This window comes from Tyto alba, unplaced genomic scaffold (genome assembly GCF_018691265.1).
Source record: "Tyto alba isolate M040663 unplaced genomic scaffold, T.alba_DEE_v4.0 Super-Scaffold_1, whole genome shotgun sequence".
NCBI classification, from domain to species: Eukaryota; Metazoa; Chordata; class Aves; order Strigiformes; family Tytonidae; genus Tyto; species Tyto alba.
Window position 1 is genome coordinate 36,882,647 of NW_024881261.1, and position 26,464 is coordinate 36,909,110.

The 26,464-nt window shown below is 44.6% G+C and overlaps 1 protein-coding gene across 1 annotated transcript; it reads left to right on the forward strand.

Annotated features, from left to right (window-relative positions):
- The first annotated feature begins 5,373 nt into the window (after window positions 1-5,373).
- TSPAN15 (tetraspanin 15) lies at window positions 5,374-23,196 on the forward strand. The gene is made up of 8 exons (XM_032994594.2): window positions 5,374-5,469; window positions 10,919-11,104; window positions 13,292-13,366; window positions 15,741-15,836; window positions 17,313-17,429; window positions 20,968-21,015; window positions 22,416-22,532; window positions 23,012-23,196. Exons 1-8 carry the CDS (start codon window positions 5,374-5,376, stop codon window positions 23,162-23,164), a joined length of 888 nt encoding a protein of 295 aa, XP_032850485.2. The 3' UTR covers window positions 23,165-23,196.
- Window positions 23,197-26,464: the final 3,268 nt, after the last annotated feature.

Genomic DNA, 26,464 nt, shown 5'->3' on the forward strand with positions numbered 1-26,464 from the left:
TACATTTTACTTAATGGTGACTGCCTTCTATAATACAACTCAACCAGCCACATTTAGTAGATTTGGTATGATTTAATTTATTTGAATTACAGCAACATGTCCTGCTGGTGCTTGAAGGGTCGCTGCCAGGAGAGAGGCATTTGTGAAGGCCAGACCTGATCTGGGACTTCTAATAAGGCTTCAATGGGAAGTTGGCACTCAGGATCTCATCCGGAGCTTCAGAAATCCTTCTTCAGTTGCTCTCTAGCATAGAAATATCCAGAGGAGCCTCAGCTCCCAGCCTCCACGCTCTGTGGTGCTGAGGGGCTGAACAAGGGGCATTTCCCCTTCGGACCGCTGCATCCTCTTGCCCAGCGTGTGCGGTAGAAACTTATTGACCTCACGCCTGCAAGAAGGAATATCTGGTCCTCGCAGAAAAGGGGAACCGCTGATTCCCATCTCTCCTCAGAGCACAGAGCTCTTGCTCGCTCCCAGCTTTGCAGTAAAGGACATAAACATAAGCAACACGTCGAGGCTGAGATTTCAAAGAGTACTTGGCACTGGCTGGCGCCTGATCTGCTGGAAGATGAAAGCATTTCAGGTATTAAAACTCGTTTGCAGACATTAAAATCTGTTTTCAGAACTGAGAAAGTAACATAAAGGAAAAAAAACCTCCTTCTCTATGTGTGGCGCTGGGATGGCAGTAGTTTTCCAGCTCCTGTAGTAGCTGGAGCTGCAGCTGTGCCAGGCACCTCTGTAACAGGCCAGTATTTGTCGGCTCAGGATCCTTTCCACCAGCTCAGCCTGGACTCCTTCCTTGCTTCATTAATTTCTGGAGGCAGCCTTCAGTGAACCCATCACCTAACCACCACGGCTCTTTAAAGCAGGTCGTCTCTGATACGGTATTACCCAAGTGTTGTTTTTTAGAAATTAATACTTGTAGCACAACATGTAATATCTCCTCCTCACGATGGACTTTCCTGAAGGCAATCCCACTCACTTCCCTACCCGGAAAGTGCGAATATACACCTGTACGTATCTTATCATGTGCATTGCAAAGCTGTTCTGGGCTCTTCTTGAAAGTCTTCCACTGACATCTCATTAAACAGCTTATGAACCTTCCACTTTCTGTACACAGTCCAGGAGGGCTGTTCGTGATTTGCAATACGAATTCAACAGCTAATAGCGTTCTTCAGATTTTTTTTTCTTTATCTTTCTCAAATCACTTCAAATTCCAGGGAGAATATGAGCAAAAACCTCTGTATGTTTTGCTGAGAGCAGAGCTAAAGTGCTTTAACAGTCTTTGTTATAGAAAGCAGAACATAAGCAAGCACTTAGGAGAAGGGCTGTACTTTTTGATGTTTCAGCGGTGAAACCATAGCCTCTCTAGTCTGACTTTGAAGATGGTCAGGTTGCCCACGTTTCCTAGGAAGCACCATTGCTCCCTTCTGAACCGTCTGCCCCAGACCCTGATCTGTTACTCAGGTGATAATCGGGGAGCAGCCACCCTTTGGTCAACATTTCATCATACAAGTCATCAGGGACTTGCTTTCTTTTATACACACCCACACCTTTTCTTCGTTTGCTGGTTGTGCACTGACAAGGTTATCTCCCTGGAGCCCAGCCAGAGACAGAGCGTGGGCTATTGGCCTTTTGACTTGCAAACTGGAGCTATTTTTTTTACAAAGGCGGGCTCCAAATTCCTCAGGAAAGTTGCACTTGCTAAGCACTATGGGCAAAACCCTCCTCTCCAGTGATTTTGGAGTTATACCAGGGAGAGGGACTATCTGAGATCAGGAGTTTTGGGTATGGCTGGTTTCACTGTTGTTTTTATTACGGGCAGGATTGTTCAAGGCCAAACATTACCGTGCTGAGTCACCCATCCCAGGGCTGAGCAAAGGGTGAGAGATGCAAACAAAAGATGTGGGTCTGGAAGGTCAGGAAGGGTGAATAAAGTGCATTTTGTGGTTTGGAAAAATAATACGAGGTAATACAGGCAGCAGAGGCTTCAATTGTACTGCACGTTGGACTCTGTTTTGGAAGGAAGGACCTTTGTCCAGGGAACAGCTCTGAGAGAGGCACGTGAGGACCATGAGCATCCACCTAGGGAGGGGCAACATGCAGCCAGACTGTGGCTTTATCTGCCAGGCTTGGGCTGGAAGAAAGCAGCAAAAATGCTGCTGGGAGCTCTGAAAAGCTTGGGGTCTTTCTGACGCAGCTTGGTGCAGGGCTAGCTGTGGGTTCACCTGCCTTTTCTGCAGACCTCCTAAAGCCCTGGGTCAAATGCTCTACAGACCATGGCTTTTGAAGACTGTCCATGGGATCTACCATGCCTTGTGCATCCTCGCAACAACCTCGGTAACCCTGGAGGTGAGGGAGGCAGTGTAGAAGTTACTGATCCTTAACATGAACAAAACCATCCCTAACTGAGCCATTGGATGCTCTCGGGAGCAGATGTAGTGATGCACAATCTGCCTTGATGCCGGCAGAGATGCCAAACTTTTGGTTGGAAAACTGCAGCTCTGTCCTGCATTGGGCTGAGGGGGAGAGCGTGCAACCAAGGAGGACCCTCAGCCCTGCAGGCAATTCATAACATCTTACTTTAAACCACCATTTGCTGATAAACTATACTAACTGTGTCTGGAGATCTTGCCATTTCATTGTCTAGACAGTCTGAGATTCAGAAAAAGAAAAGGATTATTCAATTATTTTCATTCTGTTTCATAACAGGAACCAGTTTTGACGTATTGGCTCAGTTCAGAATGACAACAACAGGAAAATGGACACTCCTTTTAATCAGCTTTCCCATCCAGCTGGTCGTGCCCTGAAATTTTATTTGCAGAAATCAGAGCACGAACGACAAGGTAAGGCGTTAGGAAAGTCAAACCAAAATTATTAATTTGGTTAAATACACAAAGAAGGAATAAACATAAGTGACAGGAACGGGTTTGGATGTGAACGATGCCAGTGAGACATGAAGAACGTGTGGTAGACTCTAATTCCCAGTGCTTACACAATATGCGACATGATTTCCAGCCTGCACGCCATGGGTAAGTGTCAGGAATATTTGCAAATTTGTCTCAAGACTGAAGTTGTTGATATTTTAGAAGATGGATGCTTTAGGACGTTGTATTACATATTGTCAGAAACGTCAGAGGTGATGAGCTGTCTGTCACTGTCAGGGACCTGGGCTGGATTATTTGTTTCCCAGAAGCAGAATTTAGCACTGCATGTAAAAGCAGTGGCAGTTTTAATAACAGAATTATCCAGGAGAATTTTTCAGGCTGTATTAAAGAGGTTTTGGTAGCAACTACTGCTATACTGTGCGTACCTAACAAAATGATATGCGACCAACCACTTTTACGTAGCTCGGAGGTTTTCCATAGTCTCTTTGCTAGATAATTTAAGAATAAATGCTGCTGCACTTCATCTTTTCTGGTACCAGACGCTGATTTTCAATGCCGTCTGTCTCTGCTCTGGGCCAGGACGCAACAACCGACTCTGTGACAGTTGTCTACCACTTTGAATGAGACTTTTTTTCCCCAAGGAAAATAGTCCTTTGTGGGACAGGAGTGCAGCGCTGCCAGCTTGAAAGGGTTTATTTCATCTCATAGGCATGAATGGTGTTTGCAGTTCATAACTGCTGTGTAAGATCCAACACTGACCCACTGTCACGACAGCGGGATGTGGATAAATGCCGGCATAGGCAGAAAATGGGGCCAGTGCAATATGCCCATTAACTGTTGCACTTGAGCAGTGTTATTTGCAGGACTGGACCCTCTTTGCACAGGCAATTGCCTGGGTGTTGTAATGAAAGGTAAATTCTCTGATATTGCTTAATTACACTGCTGGAGAGTGTAGGGACTCTGCTTTGCAATGTTTATTTAGGCTTAACTGGAAAGCCCAGCACCCAAGCAGCAGCTACGCATTTATGCAAACCCGATGAAGTTCAGCAAGGCCAAGGGCAAGGTCCTGCCCGTGGGTCGGGGCAATCCCCAGCACAAACCCAGGCTGGGCCCTCGAGGAGCGGCTGGAGAGCAGCCCCAAGGAGAGGGACTGGGGGGGCTGGTGGGGGGGAAACTGCCCGTGAGGCAGCCCCGTGCGCTCGCAGCCCAGAACCCACCCGTGCCCTGGGCTGCAGCCAGAGCAGGGGGGGCAGCAGGGCCAGGGAGGGGATTCTCCCCCTCTGCTCCGCTCTGGGGAGACCCCCCTGCAGTGCTGGGGCCAGCTCGGGGGCCCCCAACAGCAGAAGGACCCGGAGCTGCTCGAGCGGGGCCAGAGGAGGCCACGGAGATGCTGGGGGGGCTGGAGCAGCTCCCCTGGGGGGCTGGGCTGAGAGAGTTGGGGGGGGTTCAGCCTGGAGAAGAGAAGGCTCCGGGGAGCCCTTCGAGCGGCCTCCCAGGGCTTAAAGGGGGGACAGGAGAGGGGGGGAGGGACTCTTTTTAGGGAGTTAAGTGGTAGGTTGAAGGGTAATGGTTTTAAACTGAAAGAGGGCAGATTTAGATTAGAAGAAACATAAGGAAGAAATTGTTCCCTGTGGGGGGGGTGAGGCGCTGTCCCAGGGTGCCCAGAGCAGCTGTGGCTGCCCCCTCCCTGGAAGGGTTCAAGGCCAGGTTGGACGGGGCTGGGAGCACCCTGGGCTGGGGGAAAGGGGTCCCTGCCCATGACGGGGAGGTGGGAACTAGATGGGCTTTAAGGTCCCTTCCAACCCAAACCGATCTGTGATTCTATGGATTTTTGCCGACGCTGTCTTAAAGGGCACTTGCAGAGGTTTGGGGGTTGCGTGCGCTGCTCCCGACTCCCACACCAGTAGCGACGTATTTCTTCCTGATGCCTCCAGCAGCGGGCTCAGTCCTGAACGAGCATCCCCGCGGCAGCCGGGCGTTTGCAAAGGAAATTGTGATTTAAAAAAAAAACCAACAAGAAAAAGCCGCAGCCGGGAGCATTTCGGAGCTTTTCCTTCCACCCCCCCCCCCCCGTCTTATCGCTCCTCCGGGCCACCACTTGTGTGATTCCATTCTGCCCCCCCACCCCCCCCCGCCTCCTTCCCGGGGCCGGTCCCGGAAGCGGCGGCGCCCCCGGACCCGCCCGACGGGGCGGCCGCTCCCGCCGCCGGGAAGGGGAGGGGAGGGGAGGGGAGAGGGGGAGGAGAGGGAGGAGAGGGGGGAGAGGAGGGGAGGGGAGGGAGGGGAGAGGAGGGAGGGAAGGGGGAGGGAGGGGGGGAAGGGGGAGGGAGGGGAGGGGAGGGGAGGGGAGGGGAGGGAGGAGAGGAGAGGGGAGGGGAGGGAGGAGAGGAGAGGGGAGGGGAGGGGAGGGGAGGGGAGAGGAGGGAGGGAGGGCGGGAGGGCCGGGGAGGGCGGGCGGCGGCAGCAGCAGGTGCTGCGGGGCGGGAGGATGGCGGCGGGGGACGCGGAGCAAGTGCGGTACTGCGGGCGGCTCTCCTACCTCTGCCTCAAGCTCACCCTCATCACCTACTCCACCACCTTCTGGGTGAGGGCGGCGGCCGCCCACGCGTGGCGGGGGACACACGCACACACAGAGACAGACACACACACACACGGAGAGGGGCTGTGCACGCGTGGGCGAGCGTGCGGCCTCGCATCGGGCGGTGCCGGGGGCGTGCGTGGGGCGGGGGGGTGTGTGTGTGTGTGTGTGGGTGGTGCGTGGGGTCCCGGGCGCGACTCGTCTTCCCCGGGAATCGGGGTCACTCGTGTGCGAGGTACCGGGGGGTTTTGCAATAATAAATGTTTCCGCTGCTGAGCCGGTGGCTGGCACACCTGTGTCCGTGGGTGTAGCTCCTTGGCCTTCCACTGGCACCGGCAAACTGGTTTTGGCGGCTGGGGATTTGCAAGAGTTGAAAGTTTGCCAGATAAAATCATTTATGCGTGTATTGAAATATCGCTTTTTCTTCCCCTGGGTGAGCTGGGCAAAAAAATATAAAGCCTTTGCCCTACAAAATCAGTCATCGGTATATAGGATAATTAATTTTCAGAGCCTCGGCTAGAGGTTACTGCGAAGCTTTAAAACTTCTAGGGGTGTGCCACGCCTGCTGTCCTCAGCCAGGTGTTGGGTAAAACCCCCGTGCTGTCTCCTGAAAGTGATAAAAAGTCCCAGCCGATGGGTCCAGTCTGCAACCACTGACTCCTCAAATGTGTCAGATTTGCCCTGGCCAGGCACTCCCCGGGCTGGAAGGAGTTGTCGGGGCTTGTTGTGAGGACCGTGATCTTAAAAGATGCTTTTTCAGGCTCTGGGATACTGGGGTGATGCTGTCCGGCTGTGCTGGCTCCAGGCTGTACGGGTGGATGAGATGCTTAGGCAGGGTTTCTTTCTGGCTCTTTCAGTTTAAACGCCGCCTAAGTTCTTGTGTTGCTGGTCTGCATTTCTTGTCTTAGGAAACACGGTCTTTCCAAGGTGGGAGTGTAAAGCTTTTGGCACGTTGCAGAGGAGTAGAGGTTTAGATCCACGAGGTTTGATAGTAGGTGTCTGATTAAAGCTATGATTTAAGGATGAACAAAAATTGAAGTGCAAAGCGTTTGGGTGTAATTCAGACTTTTTGGGATCTTGGCTGCCTTTTGCTTTTGTTAGCAGACAAACCAACCAAGGAAAACCCTTGAGTTTAGACCCTGAAGTTTCCAGCGTTACTCCACAGCAGCGATTCCGCAGGTGGAATTTTTCAGAAGAGGGAAATTTGTGGTGTTCATTTTCGAACCCTTTTTTTGCCGCGTGTCCTGTACGAAGGACCGTGCACGTTGTCTACTCCAAGTTTTCCGTTGGCAGCCAGGGCCCTTGCTCGTGGGATATAAGATTTAATCTGGTAGCAGAAAAAGGGCCCTTCTGAAACGTTTCTCTGAGTATCCCTGGAGGACAAAGCCTCTTTCAAGCAGCCTGAGGATTTCATTTACGCTTTGTAGTTGCTCGCTCTGGATTTTCAACGCTCTGCCCGTGTTTATAACCAAGAGCTTCCGTTTGCCGGCTCTGCCAGGGAGAGAGTTTGCTGTGGGGGGAGAGGGGGTGGCCGGCGTGCCGGGGGGTGCGGGCAGGGCAGGGATGGGGGGCTGTCAGCGTTTGCTCTCGGGAAGGCTGGTGCCGGGCACCGTGCTCCCGGCTGCCGTGCCGAACACACACCGTACTGCGCGAGGTGGGGCGCGGGGCTTCCTCGCTTGAAATTTTCTTTTATTCTAGTTTAGTGAAGCAGCTCTCATTAGCCGTAAATATCAGCGGCCTGGTTCTTTCCTCAGCTGTGTTAGTGACATTTTTTTCTTTTTTTTTTTTTTTTTTAATTGGTGTAAATGGGAGTAAAGTTTGGCTGTGGAAGGGTTGGCTTGCTTAAATTTCAGGTGATTCATGTTCTTTTGCTGCTTTAGGCTGTGACATACGGGATGCTGAGGCCATTCAGTTTCCTCCCTGCTGTTGCTCTTCCTCCAGTACATTTGTGAGTGATGAACACCCGGATTCAAGTCCCCAGGATTGCTTAAAATCACCAGGAACTAAATATCAGCCTTATCCAAAAGCACAAAGGAAATGAAAGCATTGCTGGGAGTGCCGGAGGGGATGTTTGCTACAGGCCCTGTCGCTGCTATGTCTTCCTATGTCACCCAGGGCTTTTTAAAAATAAGTAGTCACTGTAACTTTTTCTGGCAACTGTTTTGCTGATGAATGAGGCTGTAATGTAATTTTTCTGGCCTGGCTGAAAAAACATCCAGCACTTTTAAACAGAAGGTACTGTTGTTGAACAGGCACTTTATTTGAGAATAAGTATTATAAACACAGGGTTAAAACCACTACTTATCTTATAAATAAATGCTTTTACTTTCTCTTGGGAAAGCAACTTCTGCGTGTGCAAAAGCCCCAGAGAAAACCCCTGGTATCCGCTGGTAGATATTTCATGTGAGTCAGCATCAGTTAATTTTTCCTGTGGACACAGTATGAATTGCCAGATTAGGAGCTGTTGTGAAGGATGCAGGATGTAAACAGTGTGTATGTTTGTGGGCTACCTACGTAAGAGTTGTGTTTCCACCCCTGGTCACAGGAAGGGAGAGCACGGTCCCACAGAATAGGAACAGGTGGGATGATTGCTAAGTTAGCACATCTGCTTGGTGTAAAGGATTGCTGCTATTGGTTTGACCATATTAAAGGTTTAAAAGATTTTTATTAAATGCTTAAAAAAAAAAAATTTATAATAAAAGCATAAATCTATATTGTAAGGAATGAAGATTTTACCTGTGTACTTAGGTGGGCTTTTTTCCCTTGGTAATAGTTTTTTATGCTTCAAAATCTGTATAAAACTTGGATGTGTGTGTTTGCTATATGATAGGTTGATTTGAGTTTTTTATTTGCTTTTTGCCTCCCCGTGGCATGTGCCCTCTGCGTGCCACAGATTGCAGAACTGGTAGTTTAGGATGGCTCCAGGGAGTTTTATTAGGTGAATATTTTGTGGCCCTCTTCTTGGGGAGCGACATAATTTCCGTGTCTGGTATCCTGAAGCCTTCCGGAGCGAGTGGCGTGGTGCCCGTCTGGAGAGAGCAGAGGGGTGGTGAGGAGCTCCCCGTTTATCCCCCGTGGGTCACAAAATAGCCTGAATCCTGTCGTTTGCCTGGGCTGGGACGTTGTCCACCTTGGTCCTTGGGATGCTAAAAGCTGTGATGGGTGGAGAATTTTGGTGTCTGAAGACAAAAGGCAGGACTGAAGTTTCTTGTACACTTAAAATGCTAGAAGTGGTCTTGGAGGGTGTGTGAGCAAAATGCAGGTGGAAGAGGATGAGTATATCAGTATGTCTATATGTGTCCATATATCTTAAGCTCTTAAAGTGGGAATACATCTTGTATTTCTACTCACAGGCACCTTGGAATCTTTAAAACTGAAGGCCACCTTAAATTGAATGTTTTGATGAGGAAACTGTGGCTAAGAAAGACATTTCAGTAAATGTTTTAGTCTTGAAACAACACACTTCTGAAATTCCGATAATCCCCATCAATATTTAATCCCCATGTTTTATGTCCGATGTTTTGGCTTTTTAAAAAATGTTGTAAACAAAGAATCTCTGTTGAGCTTGTTAACGGTTCTTTAGTTTGCAGGGTAGTCTGTCTTTAAATGGTATTATCTGCTATTTTTCAAGCAGGGTAAATGTGGTCGGGACACGAAGGTATCAGGTTTCTAGGTTTTTTGGGGGGGGTTAAAATGTTTTTAATTTATAAAAATAAAAATAATAGAACCCCTGAATCACATATACATGTACAGTCACTGATTTTATATTCTGTAATTGTTTTGTATGGTTCTGAGACTTTTTCCTTAATTCTTATATCTGTGTTTAAAAACTTCAAACTGATTTGTTTATGTTGCCTTCTGCTTGAACAGTGATTTATACTTTATTACTCAAATAATTGAAGTTTTTAAAGAATAAAGCTAACACTCATTACAAATTGACCATGTGGTAATAAAAAACCCTAGTTGCAGTTTTACAGTGGAAGCATATAAATGGTAAATTTGGGTACCTGTTATCTGTCCACCATGTTTTCTCTTCTGCCCTCCATAATCAGTACAATTTCTGAATTTATCAGGAGGGTTGCTTTGCACTTGGTTGTGTAAATTTTAAGTTGCTTTTTAAATAGCTTCAGTGTATTTATTTTTGTGGGTGAACTCTTCTGAGATTTTTCTTGTTTAAATGAGAGCTTGGTGGCATTCTTCACGTAAAGTCGTTTGGGATGTTCTTACCTGTAGAAAAATCAAGAATTTCCAGGAAGTTGTTACTTATTTTAAGATATCCCATAATTAAAAAAATATTTCATCTCTTGGGCTCACAATCTTGCAACTAAGTATGTCTAGACCTTTGTCTGGGATATACCGTGTGAGATAAAAAAGCTTTGTACTTTTAAGAAATGTGCTCTCCTCGCTGTTGGTGTGCTGGGAGCAGGCTCGGGGTTACTGCTGAAATGTTGGGTCAGAAAAGGGGAATGCTGTTTATCGGATTGCCAAAATGATTGATTTGAATCTGGGCTCTTCCCTGAGGATGTGCCTGGATGTTGGAGTTGGCAGGAAAGTTTCTCCACTGCAGTTTTCCTGATAAAGTGCTGTGAGCTGCATTTTTTTTTTTTTTTCCAAATTCAGCATAATTCAACTTGCAGCACACCGTAGGTTTAATACCAAATGATTTTGACTTAGCTGTAATTATTTTGATTGAAATATCTTTACCTCGTTAAATGAAATGCATCACTTCTTGCTTCACTCATCAGCTTTATCTGGTAGTCACTCAAGAAAGTGATGTCATTTCAAACTTGCATTTTTTGGTTTGTGTGTTGGTTTTTTTTTGGTTTGTTTGTTTTTTTTTTTTTTTAAGTCCGGTGCATTTCCCCTGATGGCAGGAGGAGTGGAGGTATAGGATACACCAGGCTGTATTTACTGAGCCTAGATGCAATAGGAGCTGATATGAAGGGACATGTAAGCTGTTGATTGCTTAGAAATTGTGTTATGTTAGAGGCGTATATATATTTATACACACAGAGAGGGAAGGATGGACAGACATGCGAAGGAGGAGCATTAATGCCATGACATTTGCTAGTATATGTAATATATGTGATCTCAGATGAGTATTAAATTACTTTTCAACCAGTGATGTATGTTTCAATTTGTTTTCCAGAATGTTAAAACGTCATTAAATATATTTTTGAAATGAACAAATCTCAAGGCTTTTTCTAACTTGGCTTTTATTCTGTTTTAATCTTTGAGGGTTTTATTTTGCGTTTTTGCATTTTTGTGTTTTTGTGTTTGTTTTTTTCTTTTTCTTTTTTTTTTTTTTTATATCCAAACTTCTGATTTGAATGTTTCATTGTTTATAATTAATTCTGAAGTGAGTAGTCACAGTTTATGTACACTCACAAAATGTCATCTCTGTGTTTACTGGGAGAAAGAGTAACATCTGTGCTCTTCTCCTTTTCTGTTTCAGGTGATTGGAGCCCTTGTCCTCGCCGTTGGGATTTATGCAGAAGTTGAAAGACAGAAGTACAAAACTCTAGAAAGTGCCTTTCTAGCCCCAGCAATCATTTTAATACTTTTGGGCATTATAATGTTCCTGGTATCTTTTGTGGGTGTATTGGCTTCTTTAAGAGACAATTTATGCCTTCTTCAAGCAGTAAGTATCGGGGGTTTCACTCTTAATTTTTAATTTTCATTGCTTTTGCTTTTCAGTGTCACCTGAACTCAAACCCGTAACTATGTCTGCATTGAAAAATATTTTAATGAGGTTGCTTTTTTGATTTTAATTAAATCTGAAACTGCTTTGTGGCAGTGGTCCCCTAACCGTGGCCTGTGGATGTCCCCCCATCAGGGAGCCAGCGGTATTTCGTCTTGCCAGCGGCAGGACAGGCGAGGGTCAGAGCCCGGCGCTGAAAAAAACAGCTTTCCAGTAGTTAAGGGCTTTACAGAAAACAACTAGGAATGTGAATTATTATCCGCTGGCATGGATCTTGTGCAAACTCAGCTGTTGGAATACCATTTGACGCTAGCCTGGCACCACGGTGCCTGCTCTTAATCTGGTCTGGCCATGCCGTGGGCACGTGCCCTGCTCGGGGGAACTATTTCGGAGAAGAGGAAATAGTGCTGCCCCGTGGCCGAGGGAGAAGGCTGGGGCTGGCTGCGGCTTCCCCCGCCGCTCCGGGGGGGTTTCCTAAAGCTGCAGACCTGCTTGCTGGGGCGTTAAGTGCCGAGACTGAGCTGCGGTCTCCGACGGTTCTCCAAACGCTTCTCGTTTCAACCCAGAGGAAGCCGGTAGAGAAAGAAACCCCAGGTCAGGTTGGCAGTGGCTGGGGTCTGCCCGCCTGCCTGCCTTCGGCGGGGGCGATGGAGGGATGTGTGGTGTGATGTTAGCTGTACAGCAGAGGGCAATTCGAGAGGAAATGAACCGAATGGGACGCGTTTTTTTCTCTCCAATGCCTCTGAGCGGGGATATTTTAGGGAAATCCCAGTATAACGCTGTGGTCGCAGATGGGAGCTGCGTGTGTGACTAATTAAAAGTAAAGAGCAAAAACATCGTTTTCACCTTCATGTCAGTTCAATGTAAAGAAATGGTAAACGTGTGGTTACGTTAGGCCAAAGCAAGAGTTAAGTGTGCGTTTTGAAATTAGACTGGAATTTTGCTGAGCGTCTGTCCTTAGGCGGTGGTGGCCTCTTTCACTCTGAGCATGGTGGTGTGTCCTCATCTGATGCCGAGGACGTTTTCTGTTCCTGTTGTGTTAGCAAAGCCGGTAGGGTATCGAAACAGAGAAAGATCCTGATGTCTGCTGCTCAGGCTGATTCCTGATTTAGCAGGAGAAAAGTTATCTGTCCAGTGAATTCATGACACTGATATTGAGAGCACAGAAATTAAACCAGCTTTTGGGGTGGAGCACTAGAGATTATTTTCAAATGAGAGATCATAAAACTTCACTCCCTATTAAGTTAATTGTTGAAAAGCAGACGGAAATTCACATAACAGTCATATTTTATGCCTAAGAATCCTTCGGGCTGGAAAAACATTTCGAGTACTGGCATGTCGCAGCTGTCTTGTGGTGTTGCTATGGATTTCTTCATATTATTCATATTTTGCATGCGCTTTGATAAGTAGTCACAGGTGCATTTGTTGTGGTTGTGTGTGAGTGAGTGTGTATATGTATTCCACACAGATGAATAAATAAAATGAGAGCTAGCAGGTATAAGTTTTCTTACCACTGCACATAGTAAGTCCTGTTAGTGCCCACCATGCAGCCTCGGCGCTCAGCTGGCTCGGTAATGCAGTGCTGCTCCGTTCCCTCTTCTGAACAACACACTAAAAGTTACTAAGCCCAGAGTTTTGCTATGGTTTAACACTGGCAATTTAGTGGATTGGGTTTTAGGTGGTTTGGATTGTCTTAAAACACTGCTTTACCCAAGAAATGGAAGCTAACAGGTAAGTGCTGTGTTTGTAGGAAGCATAAAAGCATAAAGTTCCATGTGGTTTTTAGCAGTCTATGAATCTCCTTCTCTGGGGTGCTGCTATAGAGAGCAGTATCTTGGCGTGATAACTGGAGCTGTTGGTTTTGAGTTCATTCAGAGCAGAAAAATAATGTGTTTGCCAACTGGGCAAAACCCAGAATGACTCAGGTGAGGAAAAAAAATGCTTTATTGTTAAGTGAACAGTTTTATAAGAACAAGCCCATAATTTTATATCTTTCATTAAGATGTCATCTCATATGCAGAAGCCAAGTCTGTTGGCAATTGAATGTTACAGAGTTAAGGACACTAATTGAGAGAGTAATTGGGGTTTGTTCTGGTTAAGGACTCGCTTGCAATTGTTTTTCTGCAGTTCATGTACATCCTCGGTATCTGCTTGCTGATTGAGCTGACTGGGGGAGTGGTGGCCCTGATCTTCAGAAACCAGGTGAGCCGCTTGTATTTTGGTTTTGACCACCAATTACTCACAGTCCATGATGTTACAGCTGTGCTACTGAGCAAATAAAATGTCTGTTAAAATTGTCACCTGAGCACTAATTGATGGAGGTCTGAAGACTTTTCAGGGCCTTTCAGGTTTGGGGATGGGTGGGATTGGTCACCTGTTCTGGAGATGAATTCTAGATTAAAGAATTTGGAGAAAATCTGGTAACTAAGAATGTGTAACATGAGCAAAACAACGTCCCAGCACTTCATCTATTACAAAGTGCTTTCTTCTCATTTGCCTTATGGCTCTCAGACGGCTGATTTGGGAAGTTTTTAGGTGGATTTGGAGACTGTTATTTTTTAGTAGCCAAAATGTTTTACCGTATATAAGGGACGGCTCTTCCCTGCCCACATGCATAAGCAACATAACTAATTTCTATAGGAGACCCCATTATTTACAAGCATGCTACAATTAGATAAAAACTTTAATTTTTCTAAATAGCAGCAGACTATTATTTTTTTCTGTTAGGAATGCTTTAAAACATAGATGTGTTCACTATGGCAAGTACTAGATTTCTATGCTTTGATTTTTTTCTAATCCGGCAAAATTATGAGCATTAAAAGGAGATGCTGAATAATAAAGCCTCCTTCCTCCCCACCCCAATCCTATTGATCTGATCTCCACAAGAAGTAGTCATACCTATGATGTTACGTATGTTATTTAAAAAAAAAAAAATACAACTTTAAAAAGATTTTTTTTAAGAAAAATAACATGTCATTGTCATTTTGAAGTAGTATTATGTTCGCCCTAGCTAGTGTTTTCTTCTTACTCCTTGCTGGACTGGAGGTCATGAGCTTGAGCTGTGAGAGCAGAGGATGAGTTATCTTAATTTCTAGAAGCTGTTGTTAGCCGTTGCCGGCGGAGTCGCTTTGGCCTCATGCAGAGATTTACTCTGAGTAAATTTACTCTGATCAGCCTGCCTGGTGTCAGAGTGTGGGCATCCTGGGATGCAGAAAATTAAGTAAATGCCAAAGATGGTATTTGCTGAGAGTGCGAGTAAGAATTGCTGTTGACTTTTGGACAAAGAAACTGTATTGTTGGGGGTTTTGTGCAGTAAGCCTTTTCCCGACGTGTGTTGGCTGGCCGAGCAGGACAGCTATGCTCAGGGTCAGGCTTCTTTGCTTGTTTTACGAGGTTAATGGAGAAGTTTGGGTTAGTATGGGGAGGAGAAGGAAGGATTTTAATAAAAGCTTAGGGTAATGGCCTCTATTGAAACTCTGATTGTTTTGCATGTCTCGTTGATTTTTCCCATTTCTTTCTCTATTTCCTTCTCAAATCTGTCAGGTCTAAATGAGGTGATACAGGTAGCGTGAGAGCCGTCGCTATTTGCTGCTGTTCGTTCTTGGGCAGTGAGGATAGTCCTGCAAAGACACGTGTTATTTCTAATTACTGATGCAATAATTGGGTTTGTTCTGTTTTGGTTTTAAGTGTTGCAGTTTGTAATACTGAGAAAATTAGTAGGTGTATTTCAGGTTTCTTTCTGACCTGTAGGATTTAAGTTTGATAATTTTAGAAGCTGGGTTAAAAGGAAAGTTTTTATGTTCTGGTTATGATTAGACCCAGTTTTTGCTATGCTGTGATTGCGCTGAATGTTGAAAACTAAATACTATATATTTTTTTTTTTCTCATCTTCTGAACTTTAAAAAGGTTTTGCTGGTTTAATTTCTAATGTGCCAAGCTGAGGAGATACCATTTTATATCTGCCACTGCTCCACTGCTGTATTTCCCAAAACAACCACTGTAAAACATAGAGACACACTTTTTTTCTGCTTAACGTGGAATAAGCCTCTTTCTCTGGCAATTATGGACTCCTTGTAAAATAAAAAGTTGAAAATAAAATTAATGGGAAAATAAAATCCATGGAGGATGGTGATCAGGGACACACAGAGTCAGCCTTTGTCGCCCAGGGGGTGGCGCAGACCGTGGTTCCATCACCCACCACCCAAACCCGCTGTTCTGTCACCCAAAAGGTGACAGGGATCCCCAGTGCCCGGTGGGAGGGACCCTGCGTGGGGATAACGGGACCATCTCTGGGAGATGCTTGGAGGGTCTCCGAGACGCAGCACCTCGCTGGGGAGGTGTTGTGCTGTTAGCACTTCCCAGCACGAAACCAGCAGTGAGGCTGCTTCTTAAAAGAGAATGGATGAAGGACTGTGCTGTGATTTATTTTTAACCAGAGTTTGTTTTTTCTTTGAAAAAAAGAAAAAGCACCTTTCCTTTTGTGCTCACTGATTACACACTTGTCACTTTAACCTGCTCTTTTAATTTTGTTTCATCATGTGTAACCTGTGAATCTTGCTTTACTTTTGCCTTGTAGACAATCAACTTTCTGAACGATAATATTAGAAGAGGAATTGAGAATTACTATGATGATTTAGACTTCAAGAACATAATGGATTCTGTACAAAAGCAGGTTTGTTTTTTTGTTTTTCCTGGGACTAACTCAGTGCCGAGATGCGGTAGGACCTTGGCGACAGCTCTGAGTTTTTCCAGTGATTTTATGGAGCACTCTAAATTACTGCAAGAAGGAGTGTGGGGGTGTGTGGTGGGGCAAAATGTAGCTTTTGCTTCGGTAGGTACGATTGGGATGCTCCAGGCCAGATCCTGCACACAGGTAGGCTTATAGGGGCCCCACATCTGGATCCAGACAAATTCAGTCCAAATTCCACCCAAGTTCTTGCGCTCAGCATTTCTGCTGGCTGGTCCAAGACATTCAAAAGCATCTTGTTAAGGGGAGGCAGCGGGTAAAGAGAAATGAGGTGGCAGCTAGGCTGTTTGAACCTGGGCCATTGTATTTTCACTCGAGGGCACATAGCAGGCTCTTTAACAAGGTGGTTATTCAAAGAAAATGCCCGTGGAAGCGTATATACCTGCAATTAAAATTCAGAAACTGTGTTGAGCCCAGCTGAGCATTACTTAATGGCACGTGTGGTTGACTCACAGCCTTTTTTTTTTTAATAAGGCTGGTGTGTTGAAATGTTTATTGGATTATTGAAGAGTTCTGCCATGCAGTTCAGAGACTATAGAAGAAGCAGAAAATGTTCAGAAATGCGATGTCAGGGCCCATGCCAAATAATGATTTAAAAAAAAAAAAAAAAAGTTAACTTTGGGAGTGATACGTATGTTTTATGACATCGTTATGGAGATGGCAGCCTGCTTTGAAAAACAAAGTTATCATGGAAAGTCTGTCAAAAGCAAACCATCCTGAGGAAATTTTGTCATTAGACTTCAGAGTGCTTTAAAGTTTCCATGCACTGCCCAAAATTATGTATACGTACAGCAAATATACATTTTAGTGATTAAATAAGCTGCTCCTTTTCCCTTCGTTTAAAATATAAAGCAAATATTTGTATTAAGCCAGTGTAAATTTACAGTAGTTGTTTACCAGATTGCAGTTCTACTAAACTACAACCAAAATGTTTTGATGAGTTTATTTTTATGCCTTGTAGCAACACTTTTGTCTTTTAGACTCATTTAAAAATGTAGTCACAATCCTTAAAAGAAATCGAAGAAGTATATTACAGCTCGAGATGGAGTGAATGTGCAAATATTGCCTAATGATGTCCACACCTGAAAAGATAATTTTTCAACTCAGAAAAGGTGCGAGTACTTTTTAGCACTGATTACTTTGATCTGGCACCCTGGACAATAGCTCAGTGAGAGATAGAGGAACGCTACCTATATCTTTAATTCTGTTCAGTTATATCTATCATATACATTCATATGAGCCTTGCTGATAAAATTACAGAATTGCTGCCTAGCTCAGGGTTCTTAAAATTGTTTTATTCTTATTTTGTTTTTTACTTATTAGAAGAGTTTCTGTTAAGATACAATTCTTATTTTTTTATGTTTTTTCCCCCCCCTTTTCCTTCTGTGTAATTTTTTCCAGTTTAAGTGCTGCGGTGGGGAAGATTATAAAGATTGGTCACAAAACGTGTACCACAACTGTGGGGCCCCGGGACCGCTGGCCTGCGGGGTGCCCTACACTTGCTGCGTCACAAATAAGGTAAGTCCCGGCATCGCTGCTCTCTGCCCGGTCACCGGCGTTCGCTTAAAAAGGTACCTTGCTTTAGGAGGTCTGGGGGATGAAGCGAAGGAAAACGGGTCCCTCCTGAAGGCGGGAGCTGTGGATCCGTGGGTCTTGATGGCTTGAAAAGGAGAAAATAATTAATTGGATGTGTTGGCCCTGGTCCATCTTACTGTCACACCACGCAGTCCTAGAAACGCAGAAGGGATCTTTGGAACTCCTCTAACCTCATGGCTCGCTTAGGCCAGGGCTGCTTAAAATTAAGTTTTGCTGGTGTTTTCCCAAGGGTTTGCTTCTCCAGCTTTGCCAGGAAGCCTGGGCCCTGATTGCTTCCGTGGGTGGGGGTTGGAGCAAAGTGCACCAGCTGCTGCATGAATTAAAAACCAAACGGAACCACCCCATCATCCAGAAAAATCCAGAAATGTGGGCAAATTACTTCAGGGACAGTGCACCCTTGTGGGGGCAGGTCTGCACTGGAGCTGCTGCTCTGCCCTAGCCCATCCTTGAAAACTGCCCGCCTTGCCACCCTGTGAAATCCTCCCTGGAAGGACACCCTGTCAGCTGGAGTCTGGACCAGTTTTTCAGTCTACGATGAACTGGTATTAACTGGCAGCACTAGGAGCAGGCACTAAGTTCCATGTAAATATGCTTTACGTAACTTTTAACAGTTTAAATTCATCGCTCTTCATTTGCGGAATGGATGTAATGTTGAATTTGATAAAGAACTATTTTTCAACTTAAAACCAGCATAGGCAATCCTCGCTTCAGTGGGTTGTGGTCTTTGGTCTGACCATGAGGCAGAGAAACCGGGTACGTGTAAGAGCAGCTACAGTAGAGATCATGATGGATGCCTGCTGTGTGCTGCCCTTTCAATGTCTGCCTTGAGCATGGATGTTTAATTAAAAAAAGGGAAAATAAATGCAATAGTTGTGTCAGTAATCCTGCTAGGTGTTGCTGAGAAATGTGTGTAATATGAAGGTTTTACATTACATATGCTTACGCGTTTTTTGTGTATGAACAGGATTAATAGTGGCCTTCTAAAGAAAAGCTAGAAACTCTTGCCAAGTAATAGAAAGCTAAAATTAGAAAGAGGGAGAAAGAGCCTGTTTAAATCTTCACGGAGCTTTGAGTTATTCTCAGAAACCAAAGATAAACAGTTATGCTTTAAGTCTTAGGTGTTTGAGAATAAGAAAGTTGTGTATATGAAAATAGTGTCTGCTGATCCACAGCTGCACTGAGCAGGAGAGCTCAGGATTTTGCCCTCAGTTGATGGCAAAGAAAAATAGAGCTGGCTAGTGAAGAGCAATCTGGCTTTTTAGGGGTCATTTGAAAATACTGCTTGTTTTCCTGTAGCTCTTGTTTCTCTGTTGAAGTCTTCTTTTAAAAGATTAGTTGATGTGTGTGAAAGTAAAGCAGTACTGTGAAGGTGAAGCTCTGCAATAACCAGTGACTAATAATGCCAGGTGCCTTTTCAGCTGTGGCACAAATATTCAGATACTTAGATTTCAAATGCAACCTGTCAGGCAGGAAAGTGATAAAATAAAAACTTCTCTGAGGAAAACAGGGAATATATTCTCCGTATGTATCTTCATTGGCAACTGGAGAGATGGGGAGGAGACCATTTACAGCCTAAAGGTAGCCTGCAAAATGTTAAGCTCAGGGAAGTTAATTGAAAGGTGTGGAGAAGCCCCAAAATAACAAGCAAACTTCTTATTTAAGGGTAGGCTGCTCAGCAAGACGCTGCGGTATGTTAGGGCTTGTGGCTTCACTGCACGGGGATGCCGTTGGCGTGTCTTGTGAGGTCCAAGCGTCACGCACGTGTGCTTGGCAGGATGGCACTAGCACTGTGGCTGTGTGGCTGGCTGCCTCGGGGGGGGGAAAAAAAAAAAAAAAAAAAAGGCACCAAAAAACCCCCAACCAGAAGATGCATAAATCTTGTATGTTTGACAAATGTTTCCAAACACAGGCTGGTTTCTGTCCTGGAAAACTACAGATATGGTTTGTGATTACTCATTTGCTTTGTAGTCATGGAAAACTCGCACTAGTGTCAGAGCTTGGATTCTGATCCTCTGAAAAAGCCTTGTGCTAACACGAGCCAGGCTCCTCCTTGGGGCGGCTCTAAAGGGACTGTTTGCAAGTCAAAGTATTTATCAAATAGTCCCCAAATGCTCATAAACCTCCGTTTCTAATGCATTCATCTCTGTTGTGTGCATTTCCTTGTGCCACGATGTCCTGTTAGCAAATGCTGTGTTTAAAATTAAATGATGTGACTGTGTTCCTCGTGGTCACGTATTTTGGGGATGGCTGCGCGTTTGTCGATTGGGCCCAAGCGTTTTGTAAATGTGAGATCGCTCACAGCAAGCGCAGCAACACACTGATGCCTACTGTTGCAAACTTTGACTTCCAAGAATATCTGTTCCCTGTAGCTGGCGTCTTGGGTACCCCTCACGTTTTCCTGACAGACCTGTGAAATAAAGGGGTTTTTTTGTTTGTTTGGTTTTTTTTTGTTTTATTTTGGTTTTGTTTTTTTTGTTGTTTTTGGATTTTTTTGACTCTTGGCTGGTGTTTCTGCCCTTTTGTAAGATCCATTGCCCTTCCATCTTTTGCAAATGTCCCTCTTCCTTCTTGGGGAGGTGACCTGGGAACCCCCATCTCAGAGGCGACCAGCGTTTAGAAATCTCATTTCTATATCTTGTTTTAATTTTGAGGGAGGGTATATCAATACAGTAGAGTGTGTTCTGCCTTATTTTCCTCATTTGCATATTCTCATTTTCTTCCATGTCTTTGGTTTTGTTCATTGCTTCCTTCGATGCCAGTGGGCTTTACATTGGCTGATTTGTAAGTGAAGGGTGGTATCTTCAGGTTAGCTTTGCCAGACCAGGTAGACCTTTGGGACCCCACACAAAACATTAAATGGCTATGGAAGATGAGTTAGTAATCTGTGATGAATGAAAGCACTCAGGCGTTTTTAAAATATACAAATTTTATATTCATATATATAATGCTATATAAAATATATATTCTATTATAACAAATGTGGTCTTTAAAATGTTCGTGTAAGCATTCATAGTATTGGATGCTTTTGGGGGTTTAGATATTTTGGAGTTTAAATCTGTCATCATGATGGCACGACAACCATGTTAACACCTTGCTATCTTAATCGGATGTGTGAAGTTATTAAGGCCTTAAAATTAAAACCAGCTGTTTGTTCTGTGGAAACAGCTGTGGCATACGGCTCTGTTTTAGCTAGCTTTGGTTTCTGATGCCACGCTGGTTTTGCTGGCTAGGTATGGTTCAAATGTCTTGTGTTGTGACACACTGGCAATACTAGTTTCTCTAAAATCATGTAGAGCTCTATCTAAATCTGACCCTGGGGCTGCTGGAAGAAACTGTGTTGAACTGGGAAGTAACCCTGTTGTTGCTTTTATATGAGCTGGGTGAACACAAGAAGAGTAAAAATAATTTTTTAATGATTTTTGCTTTCTGCTATGGTTTATATTTGTTGTTTTGTTTACAGACAGACATTATCAACACCATGTGTGGATACAAAACCATTGACAAAGAGGTAACGTAACCGGTGTCCACCTTGTTGTGGCAAAGGGTGGTGCTTCTCTGCATTTTTTTGTTCAGTTAAAAAATTGTCTTCTGCATGCTTAAATCTACCAGACAGTTAAATCAGCAATTAAAATAGTATATGAAAGTTATTCCAGATAAAATAAAAAAATCCCTCATCTTATTCGATTGTGGTATCTTCCCTTCTTTGTGTCTTCCATGATTCCTTGTTGGACATGCATGAAGCACGTCTTCCCAAAGCTCATCCCCCTTAAGCTAATTGCACAATTAATGCCAAGAAAGCTGCTTTCATACTTTTACGTAGTGACCTGAGCTGGGGAAAGGTTTTAATACTTAAAAGTCAAAGTTTCTCACTGAATAAAATTGATTTCTGTAAAGCCAACTTAGCTGTTTCTAAGTATTTTATATGCCAATAGCAGGTGTTTTATTTTTAATCCTGTAATAGTTATTCCTAGAAGATAAGTGGGACTTCCCGGGTTGTGTTGGCAGCCCTCTCCTCCCTCCAGGAGTGGGATGGGACACCCTCCTTCTTCAGTCTGACTTCTTGGGAATACCCCAGGGGCTCCAGGGTAGAGACTGCTGGCTCAGGGCGCTAATTGCAGAGTGATTAAGAAGGAGAAATCCGTGATTGGGTCTGCCACGAGTTCTCCACTCCTAGCTTTGGAGTGCTGGCACGGGGGGGGGGGGGGGGGGGGGGGTTGGTCTGAGAAAGCCCCTCTCCCCAGCTCATTGGAGGCACTTGGCGCACAATGCCAGCTTCAGTTGTTGGGTTTGGGGATTACTGGTTATCTTTCCATGTGACCTGTCTTCATTTAGGTTCATTAATTTACGGCTTAATCACCTAAATGGTCCAGCCTGGCTCTAACGCCCGAAGCACTCAAGCATATGCTTAACTTCACCCCATTCTTCTGCTTAGGATTCTCTGCCCCCTCAAGTGCTTTCTATATTATGGGTTGAGGTCACGGTGCAGCGCAGCTTGCAGGACTGGGGCTGAAATCCTCTTGTTCCTGCCCTTTGTAGAGCCTATTGCAAAGCACTTGGTCCACAATTTATATTTTCCCGCTGCTGTACTTTCAACTTGGAAGCAGAGATAAAAGCTAAGGAGAGACTTTTCTACTTTCCAAGTGATCTGAAATGAGAATTGGATGCATTTCTTTTAGAAAAGGAGTTGCAAAAAAAGTGTAAAAAAAAAAAAAAAAAGGACTTGTTCAGGTGTGGAACAACTTAAAAACAGACAGAAGAGTTAGTGATGAGGTCTGTATGAGATTCAGTGAGTTTCAAGAGATGGGAAGGAGGACCAAATTTGCCTCCCTGAATTTTGAATGATCATGTGTTACCGTATCATACAGTAGTGCAACTGCCTGTTTGAACATCTGCTCTGTTATTTTGCAGCGCTTGAGCGTTCAGCACGTTATATATGTCCGTGGATGCACGAATGCAGTGCTTATTTGGTTTTTGGACAACTACAGCATCATGGCTGGTGTGCTGCTTGGCATATTGCTACCCCAGGTAAGAAGGGGCCAGTGCATTAGCCATTAAATGGCATGTCTGATTTTTTGCTACGGCATGCGAAATCCCATTTGACTATACTGTATTATTGTATTTTACTTAAATTTAATGTAACTGATAAGCCGAGGTGTCATTCCAGTAATTTAGTAGCATTGCTGTGATATATTGCAGGATTTGGTGGGTTAATTTTGTTGTGGTTTTTTTGAGTCCTCTCCTCTGAGTAGCTGTGTCCACTGAGACTTTCTAATGCTTCAAGGCACCGGGGTGGTAATTCTTCTGCTGTACTAGCTCCTCACAAAAATGATCCATTTATACCCCTGTATGCAAAGAAGAATAACAATGTGAGTTGCTGTCTGTATATATACTGCATAGCTGCCCATATAGCCAATGTATGTATACATACTTTGTAAAAACTGCTGCGAGCAGCATTAGGTCAGCAGTATCTGATCTCTGACTAGGGATGCCCCTTCCTTTCGCAGTTCCTGGGAGTGTTGTTATCCTTGCTTTACATAACTCGGGTGGAAGATATCATCACCGAGCACAAGCTGGGCGAAAGACTGTTTGAAGAAACACAGCAGAGATCTGCCCCCGAGTTCGCTGGAGCCGGCTGCTGCATGTGTTACCCAGGGTGACTTCAGAAACCTCAAATATAGTTTTTAAAGAAGAAAGGAGAGAGAGGAGAAAAAAAAAAGAAAAAAAAAAAAAAAAAAAAAAAGGCAAATCCACCTGTCCTGGTCCGTGCTGGCTTCTGTGGCTGTTACAGACTGCAGGTGTAGTGAATCAGCCGGCAGACCGGCGGTGGGTGGGTTGGCAGGGCGCCGATACCTCCGTGGCCTCGTCGCTCGTGGCGTGTCTGCAACCAAAGGCTCCGCGCAGCCGACGATGCTGCCGCGGTGTCATCCACCAGATCCACCAGGAAGGTGGGCTTGTGGATCGTTAAATCTTTTTTTTTTTTTTTTTTTTTTTTTAATGATTGCTGAGTGATGCGCAGCTGGGAAAAGTGTTCTGGGAAGATCTGAAGGTAAGGTTTCTAGGAAGAGCCTTTGCGTCTTGGGATGCTGTATTTAAATGTTTGTCCTTTCCGACTTTATTTTCTTACTCCTTCTGAAAAAGATTTCTTACTGATCTACATGGTGAATATTAAACATGTGTTTAATAAATTTTTTATGCTAATCTTGATGAATTTACTGACAATAATGGATGTGATGCAGAACACTTTCATTACTCAGTCTTTTGTGCCTTTTAATAATGGGGCAAATGTCAATGTTGAATCAGTCAGGTAATGCTTAATATATTTTTAATGAAATTTATTATTGTCCAGCTTTTGTATAAACTTATGGGATGTTTGAGTCTTGTACATACTGTATTTTTCCTCTTTAGTAAATTAACTGAGTGATTGATGATTTTCTTTTTTTTTTAAGAGTTCTCTATGTTGAGAAGTTTCTAAATTTTATTCTTCTTGTCCAAATAAAAACAATAAGTTTGTTTTTTAAAAAAAACACAAAGATTTTGTTTAAAATGCTTTTTATTTTCTTATCTAAGTTAAGCCTGTCCCTCAAATGCTGAATCAAAAGGTAAAAATACCTTGAGCCATGATTCTGGCTTGGGTGCTGACTTGCCAGGGGTTTTGGACAAAGTCACTGAAGGTCTGTGCTTCGCCTGCTTCTCTTAGTGAATCAGAGACAATACTGGGGAAGTCACCGAGAGCTCTGGGGTTTTTGTTGTTGTTGCTTTTTCCTGAGCATTTCTCTGCAGTCTTTCCAGCCATAATGCAAAATGCAAAACCTAATTATCATGATGCTTCAAATAAACAAATTTAGGATGAGAATAAAGTGGGTTTGGTTTATATTCTGTCTTTGTGAATCTCATCTGACTCTCCACTAAGCCACATAGAGGAGTATCTAATGTTATTTTCTCCTTGCTGGCTTTTTTTTTTTTTTTTTTTTTTTAAATTTCCTTGTTCTGGATGTGTTTTCTTCTTTCTTCAAAACTCAGTGTGTGCTGCTTAGCTCTCTGCCTTCACCAAGGATTTCTGAGGAAGCCTCGTGCGTTTCCAGGAGCCAAAATAATGACTCATCCAGTTTTTCAGTGTTTCTGACAGTGTCTAGAGAGAAAGATCCTGCAGCGTTATTAAACCCATCAGCTGCGGCACGAGGTTATTTCCTACACAGCACACTCTAGCGTTGGGTCCCGCACGTGGTTACATATTTAATCGTTCCATATTGCTGTCACCTAAATTTTCCTGGTCCATGTCCTGAATGAATGTATTTTGGTAAGTTAAGAAGCGAGGGGTGTTCTGAGGGTGGATTTCCGTACAGAGAGAGGAAGGTGAAAAGATGGGGGGGCAGCTTTGGAGGACCGAGCTGACTGCTGGTGAAGGATAGGAAGACTGAAGGTGAAATTGGTTTAAAGTGGAAAATGGGCTGGGAAGGTGGGAGCTGAAGGCATCAGGCACTGAGGTGTCACCAGAGCCGTGCCCTGGCCTTCAGCAAGAGGGGACTAACACTCCGATTTGAGACAGCAGGAAGGCTGTAATGAATCGTGAAGGAGGGAATGACAAAGGTAATTTTTCTTTCTTTACTAATAGAGTCTCGTACTTCAAACCACCACAACGCTTACAAGATATGTGGGAAAGCATGAGATGACAGAAGCGTAGTTGAACTTTGGGTGGTTTAAATAGAACAGGAAAAGCGTTTTGGGATACCAGTGAGCAGTTCTCTTTTAGCGAGGAAATTTGTGGGCTGAACTGAATTTTCAACCATCCTCGGTCCTCTGTCTCAACCACAGGGTTTGGAGTGTGGGGGAGTGTCTACCTGACAGTCATGAACTAAACATGCCTGACTTTGTTTAATAAATGATCGATTCAAATACTGTTGACCCTTTCCATTCCCTCTGATCTGAGGAAATTAACTCTTTGCTTCCCAGGCCCATGGTGACCAGAGGGAAGGGTGATGCCAGTCAGGACTGGAGGAGAGGGATACAACAGGTCTCTGCTCAGCTGCTTCCTGGGCTGTGGGAGATGATGGGGAGACCATGGTGCAGAGGGTGAATTTGCTCTTAAGCAGGAGGCTTAGCTCCTCTCAGTGTGCCATGCTATGTCCCGTCAGTAGATTGACGTTGGAATGGGTTTGTAGTGTGCATAAGGTGTTTTGTGTGCTTACAGGTAGCAGTTTTTATCCCGAGCCACTGAGCCTGCAGGGATGTGCTCTGTCCTGCCCCGTTCATCTGCACAAGCGAGGTCTGGAGGGGATGGGGTGCAGTGTTGGTGAACCTACGTCTCGTCTCTGGCTGGTGCTCTGCATATATGTGACCCAAGTGCCAGCATTTTCTTTTTAAATGTGTGCCTCCCCAGTGCCCACAAGCAAATTGGCTGGAAGCACGTGAAGGGCCAGGCCCAAAATGTTGCCCTGGTCTGGTTTTTTGTTTGGCTGTAAGTGAAACCCAGTGTGGCCACACTAGTGAAGGTCATCTGGGCTTTTTCAGTCAGCTGACATGAAAGTTGATTTTAAAATGGGTGAAGAACAGGGATTTAATTCAATCCCTGCCTTCCTGGCAGGAGCATCCACAGCTGGACCACTCCCTGCAGATGCATCCTTAAACCTGCTCTTAAAAATGCTCCTTGCCTGCTCTTTAAAAGGCTGAGGCAACTCTGCAAAAATCCAAGAACCATTGTGGGATGGTTTTTTTTAATGTGTGTGTAATTTTAAAGTGCTCTGACAGCTGTGAACTTCCCATGGTTCATCCTCTGCATGCTTCTGCTTTCCCCATGCCCCCGAACGCGTTGCCTTCTGCAGATTTTTGTGCTCCCTGCCTGCAAAAATCGCCCCCACCTCTCCTTGATGCCTGACTGCCCAGTGTTGCCTCTCTCCTGCCTGCACCCCAGAGCTTTCCTGCCTGTTGTGGGGTGGCTGTGCAGAGCAGCTGTCTATTCA